General features: G+C 42.2%; 1 protein-coding gene across 1 annotated transcript; it reads right to left on the bottom strand.

Annotated features, from left to right (window-relative positions):
- Positions 1-335: 335 nt before the first annotated feature.
- On the bottom strand, positions 336-5,016 carry RPL34 (ribosomal protein L34). Its single transcript, XM_045799193.2, has 5 exons — positions 4,960-5,016; positions 3,482-3,555; positions 3,300-3,399; positions 2,898-3,001; positions 336-465 (listed from the first exon to the last, which is right to left on the bottom strand). Exons 2-5 carry the CDS (start codon positions 3,544-3,546, stop codon positions 381-383), a joined length of 354 nt encoding a protein of 117 aa, XP_045655149.1. The 5' UTR covers positions 3,547-3,555; positions 4,960-5,016; the 3' UTR covers positions 336-380.
- Positions 5,017-7,028: the final 2,012 nt, after the last annotated feature.

Here is a 7,028-nt window from a genome sequence, read left to right as displayed (position 1 = left end):
GGAAGGTTTAAATAAGATGGTGATAAATAAATAAGATGGTGCAAAAGAGTCCATTCCAAGTAACTTATTCAACACTGTATTTTCTGTCCTATCAATGTTGGTGAAGGAGATTCTATGGAAATGATTCAGTGTAATTAACAGAAACGTCCAGATATTTTAAGGGCCACTCTTCTCAAACTGTCCCAAGTCTTCCAGAGCTGCCATCAAAAAATTCTATCATTGACCTCCAATTTCTGTCTTTCGGAAAAATATTCACCTAAAAATCATGGAATCATGGAATCCCCAAATACCACATAGAAACACGTATACTACCAAATTACAATAGCAATAACAGATCAAGCCTTTTGATTTTTTTTATTACTCAAAAAAGCTTCATTTTTTTATTTAGCTTTCTGACTCTGTGCTTGTGCCTTCAACACTTTCACAACGATTTTCTGCTCCTCAATAAGGAAAGCACGCTTGATCCTAGAAAGAAAAATATTAAATGAATATTTAAAAGTAAATGAAACCCACAAGAACAGACTGAACACTTAGGAGCCGAAACTAGATGGCCAGACCCATTTAGCTGAAGGTTTCCTTCCTACGCTGGCATTTAAAGCAAGATAATCCCTCAATTCTATACTAACTGCACCTGCCCTCTTCTTCTGAGTCATGAAGGAATTATATGTGTGGAACCAAAATGGTGGGTTAAAAGGTATTAGCAAGAGGCACTTTCCCAAGTATAAAGATTCTACATCCTGACTGTCTGGGGCCAGCTGTGATCTTGGGCAAGTTACCTGCTCTGTAGTAAGGTACAGCAGTATGTTCACACCCATTTCACAAGACTTTATGAAGATTAAACTTGGAAGGAGTTGCAATTTCTGTATTTTGAGCCTCCATTTAGAGAGGAAGTACATTTTATTAATCACTATTATTACAATGTATAGGACTGACAGGCAGGTACTCACTACCCTTTGTTAAAAGCAGTTACCTCCAGAGAGAAAGCAAATTCTCACAAAAACCTGTTCCACCTATGCTCTTTATTGGTACCCGTGGTTATCTAATAACCCAGCCTAAAATCCCTGGATTCTGGACTCCTTCTAATCTCCTCTATAATGTAATTACATTATAGAAACACAACTGATGCCACTCTTACTCAGGACCCTTAAAAATGCCCTAAACTTACCCAAAAACCAGACTCCTTTCAAAATCACAGCTAATACTAACCTACAGACTACCCATAGATCTACACCTAAATCTCTAAGTGCTGGGGCCTATAAATCATAAATTTTTTTAAAGATTTTATTTATTTGACAGAGAGAGACAGCCAGCGAGAGAGGGAACACAGGCAGGGGGAGTGGGAGAGGAAGAAGCAGGCTCCTAGCAGAGGAGCCTGATGTGGGGCTCGATCCCAGAACGCCGGGATCACGCCCTGAGCCGAAGGCAGACTCAACAACTGAGCCACCCAGGCACCCCTATAAATCATATTTTTAATAAGTGTGCCCACGATTATGTTTAGCAACGTCTGGGAACCAAACAACAGTAAGAAGCCAAACCCCTTTTGCTTAAAACTAACTCATAACCCTCTCATCACCAATATACTTTTCCAATCCCATTTCTCATTCCTTTACATCCCTTGTCTACAATGCCCTTCCAACCTCTTGGCCAACACTTACCTATCATTCAGGTTCCACCTCGAATCCCATTCCCAGAGTCCCAGCTACTTGAAAGTGATTTCTCCTCTAAACTTCAATCATAGTTCAGCTTTCTTGTATTTCATGGAAGTTACATTTATTTACCTTGTATTTGTATTACCATAACATGCCTTACCATCCCCTTATGAATTAACTCCTGAAAGGCAGAGTGAACTTGCAAGGTTTGGTGCCAGATCTGGTTTAGAAACTAAGCTCAACCACTCCACAGAACTAGCTGAACACACTGGAGGCAACCCACTTTCTGAACCAGTTCCTTAAGCTTGTGAAGACCAACCACCTCACAAATCCTTCCACTTAAGTCTTTGGAGGCAATTCATGTATATAAAATCAATGAGGTTAAAAGCAAGGGTCTCAATAAAACCTAGATGAATCCCAGTGCTGCCCCTTACCGGCTATGTGAATTTAAACAAGCCTTGGTGTCTTCACAGAAAGTAGAACAGAAATCCCTCCCTGATGGACTTGTGACAATGTTTATCATAAAAATACCCGGTAAATGTTACCTTCATAAACTCCACTGCTTCCACTCCTACCTAGGCCACTACCAATTCTTTCACACACCCAAGTCCCAGTCCTCTACCTCCAACACTCTCATGGTCCTAGAACCGTCCCCACCCAGCCTTCAGGTCTTAATGCAGGTGCCACTGCCTCAGACTTCACAAAGAACAGATCCAAGGACTCACCTTTCGTTGAAACAATGTGGTTACTACCCACCCTGCTGCAGTTCTAGTTTCTGGCCCACCAAAGGTCTCCCTGCCCTGCTCGAAACCCATCAATCCCACCATGTTTAAGGATCAAGCTAAAAATCTGTCTGGGCCTTCGTGATCTGTGACTTCTACCTCTCTGTCTGTCACCTCCTACACCGCTCTGCTCCAGCCACACCTGAACTACATGTAGTTATTTTGTTCCCACACTCTTAAGACCTCCCACTCTCCATCTACCCAACTGACAACTTAATGGTTTCTTACCTGCCTGCCCTACAAAACCAAGGTCATTTTAATTTCTACATCTAGCATAAGAATACCCCCAAATCCCAAGTGAATTAATTTGAACCAGTATCATTTATTAGTTAGTACAGCACCCGTTATCCCTGTCTAGGAAGGATTCTAAAATATGCAACTTTTGTTTAAATTTCACCAGTCTTCTATGATCAGCATGCAATGGAACAGACACATGCACACACACGTTTGAGAACGTTATATTTACCTGTCACGAACACACTTAGCACACATGGAACCACCATAGGCCCTGCTGACGTGTTTTTTCGTTTTAGACAACCTCATAAGGACTTTAGGTCTCACAGCACGAACCTGCAAAGTCAATGTTGAGATTACTTTGTGCTCTAACAGAAACTGTCCTGGATTTGACATGTGGCAAGTATAAATACTATACTAGGTCAGAACAGGAAATGGTATCCTGATTTATCTGAAAGGCATTTCACTGTTATCTGTCATATAGGGTTTAAAAGTCTATGTTCTTGACAGATCCGGATCATGGATGCTTAGTACTTCTCAATCTTCCCAGTGGTGACCTCTCCTTCACTCATTCCCTTTAACAAGGTACTAATGCTCACTAGTTCTTGTTATTCAAAGCAGAAGGATCACTTACTCCTCGAAGTCGGCCTGGGCACACGCCACATGCAGATTTTGGTGCTTTCCCAACCTTCTTGGTATAAAGGTAAACGATTCTATTACCAGGGGTTCGGGACCTAACAAGTGAGAGAACAGGGAAAAGCTCAGCATTCTGCAGAGTAAACAACAGTATGTATTTTAAATTTTAGAAATACTTACAGCCTAGTTTTGTTAGAGGCTGTATTGTAGGACAGCCTACGACGGTAGGTCAAACGCTGAACCATTCTGAATGCCTAAATTAAGAACGGAATAAAATTGCATTGTAGAAATAATTCAAACCTTACAACAAAACAGCATCACATAATTTATACATTCCATATGTATATTCTTATATACAATAATCCTTTAAGTACCTTATGAAAAGAATTCCATACTTTAAAACTACTTATATTTAAAAGTGATTGGTAAGAATGCTAGGAGGCCCACGTTTGTTTTCCTGATAGCACCAGTGATGACACTTGGTTAAAATTTGCCAGACTTATTCCTCAGTAAGTCTGATTCTGTTTGGAGTGATTTCTAGAAAAGTGCTACTAAGAGACAAGTTTAGAACAGTTTTTAAAGGAAAATGGCATCTGAACATTTAAACTGAATCCTCACTTATGCCATCTACTGGAAGATCATGCACAAGGGGCTAGCTAGACTCCCTGTCTCTAAAATATATTTTTACTGAGTTCACACGGCTGTCATTAAGATTAAATGACAGAAGCTAACCTGCTCAACCTACTGCAGTGCCTGTCACATAAAAGATGCTCAGGGCTCACTATTTTGCCCCAAAGTAGCATGTGGGACAAGTCAAGCGCCAAATAATACTTATTTTAGTATTACAGTGTCTTTGAATTATGGCATCTGGTTTTTTTTTCTCATATATTAACTGGAAATAATATTGAATGAGGTCACTTAGCAAATCGGATATGCAAGTACGCACAGGAACTGCTTTTCAGTTAACCACTCAAAGTAACATGAACACGTAAACAAGACTTGAATCCTCATTTTTTTTATCCCAAACTTCGTAATCACTTCATTACACGTGATGTAAAAGAAAATAGCCCGCATTTATTGTTATAAGGTCCTAACATTACACTAAGACGTAATTGTCAGACATCAAAAGCGACACCGAAGGCTAACGCGTGAGGCCCAAACAGCCACCATTCCGTTTACAGCTCCAAAACCAAGGCAGAATACTCCCTATTAACATTTTTATCTTCCTTGGTATTGGCCTTGGAAAAGAAAACATTTTGAAATAACGACCCGAACATGCTGGTCATCCGCCGTCCCAAAGCCTGAGAGCATCTACAGCGCAATGATAAAACATGGGCGTAAGATATGAAAATGTTCTGCGATTTCGCAGAGTCTCAACCAGCCGGACCACAACTCGTAGGTCTCCAAACGCCACTTCGAAGGCGGTAAAGCCCGGAGCTCAGACTCCAGCTACTCCCGCCTTGGGACGGGAGGTCCGGATCGATGGTTGTCTGAAGCTAAAAAGCCGGGGACCTGCTCTCCGCCGGCTTTCCTCCTGAACCTTTATCCCCACGCCAGTTCAAAAGGCTGAGCCTGAGAGATGCAGGCTCCCTCAACTCCCCGGATGGCAGCCGATTGTAGAGGGAGTAGCGGTACGGAAAAGAAAAAAGCAACCATACCTATGGACGCCGTCCCCGGAAGAGGAAAAAGGAAGCGGCCCAAGTTTAAAGGTTAACTATGACTGCGTCGGACGGGAAGTTACGTCAGAACCAGCGCCGCCTTGTTGTACGGATGCCACCCCTCTTCCCTCCGTGGGCGGGGGATGAGTAGCGCCGCCATATTGTACGGCAACTGGCGTGCAGCCCTTGCTTGGGGGCCTGGATGCACGTCAGCAATCCACAATAGCGCCACACAAAGCTCTTTTGGGAATCGCTGTAGAAACAAACGCAAATTGACAAAGGCAGCTGCAAAGGTCAGAGGTGGGACAAAATCCAGTTTTTTTCGTTCTGAAGGGCGCTAGGACACATTTAACCTAAAGAGCACCGGCTCTGTAGTTAGTCGTGGGTTTAGATCCCAATTCTGACACTTGTTATAAGGTGACCTTTGAGGAGTTACTCTCTTTATCTTTCCCTTCTTTTTTCCTGTCATTCATTCAAAGCACAAGGTTAACAAATTGGATTTAAATCCAGTACCTGCTAATTATTAGCAGTGTTACTTTGAGCAAGTCTTTAAATGAATTATGCCATGATCAAAGGCACAATAAAATTAAAGCACTTAGCATAGATCTTGTCCAAAGCAAGTGCTCAGTAAATAGTGGTTACTCTAATGATTATGTACAGGGCTTCACATAGGTAATAAAGTTTGAGCTGGGCCTTAAAAATGAGGAGGAAGGGGAAAAAACCCTCTAAAACAGCATGTAAAAGTTTACATTAAGTACCTATGTGTATTTTTTTTGAGACAAGAGTCCTTAGCTTTCATTATAATGTCTAAGAGGTTCATGACCTCCAAAAAAGTAAAGAGCACTTTGACTGGGCCCTAAGGAAAAAAGCTGAAAAGGGCCTTTACATTTTTATCCTAGGTTAGGCTCCCTGTAAACAGAGGGAGAGTTGCATGCTGGTGTATTGGAGAATGCCCTTAAGAAATGCAGCCACCCCCTGTCTCTCTCTCTCTCTGTCAAATAAATAAAATCTTTAAAAAAAAAAAAATACAGCCACCCCTAAGGAAGTGAGGAAAGTGGGAGCAGGGGATCCACAACTGAGGCCTCGGCTGTTCAATACAGAGCTCTGGAATTAGGATGGCTCTTCATAGTTGTCCCGAACGGGAGAAGGAGCCCAGCCTTTGCACTCCCACATCAGTCAGTCCTGACCCTGGGTGCCCTCTGACCGTGGGTAAGGCAGTTTCTTGAAGCTGAAAGCAATGTCTAGTGAGGGAGCAGCTGCGAGCCTGCTACGTTGGCCCAGAAGCGGGAAGTTGAGTAGAGCCTGCTAATATCCGTTCAAGTTCCCTTCCAGGCTTCCCAGCCTGACTGTCGAGGTGAGAAAGCAGGCAAGTGAGTGAGGGCAGATGCCCTGTTCGTATTAGAGATCTGTCTTGGATGGTGAGTCCTGTTCACTACCTCATTCCTCACATCTTTGTTACCACACCAGATGGAAGGCTCTGGTTACATCCTTCCCTCTGCTGGCTCTCAAATAGCTGCTTCTTCCCTGACCTAGTCGTGCGTTACTTCCTCCTTTCCAGTCCTTCACTCTTTGTCCTTCTGGAATCGCTTTTGTCACTGTACCAGGCATTGGACAGAGAGTCACATGTGGTTTTTGAATGAGCGAACAAATGAATGCATTTACTTGGAATATATTCTCTCTCTAGAGAGACTGGGCTGGACAGATGAGTACACCAACAGGAGATGGGAAAGCTGAACACACAGCAGATTGTTTACTTATCTTTCCATGCCCCCCTCTACCCTAAGAGAAAAGAACAATGGTCTCACTATCATAGTTTTCCTGTATCATACTTAGCCCAGTTCTATAATGTGACTTTTCTTCTCTCTCAATCTGTATTTGCATTTTTCTTCATCAGTCTTGTCAGAGACGTGGGCATCTTATTAAACATTTCTAAGAACCTCATTTGTTTTTATTAATCTTTCTCTCTGTTCCCCATGCATTGACTTCTGAGTCCTCTTACTAAATATTCTATAAACTTTTGTGAGATTGAAATAAGATGAATCTACCTCACACTTTTTTTCTGGCTTGGA

This window comes from Ursus americanus, chromosome 13 (assembly GCF_024610735.1).
Source record: "Ursus americanus isolate L20-20 chromosome 13, mUrsAme1.1.p, whole genome shotgun sequence".
Lineage (NCBI taxonomy): Eukaryota > Metazoa > Chordata > Mammalia > Carnivora > Ursidae > Ursus > Ursus americanus.
Note: the sequence above shows the minus strand (reverse complement) of the source record. Positions and strands in the feature narration are given on the sequence as shown.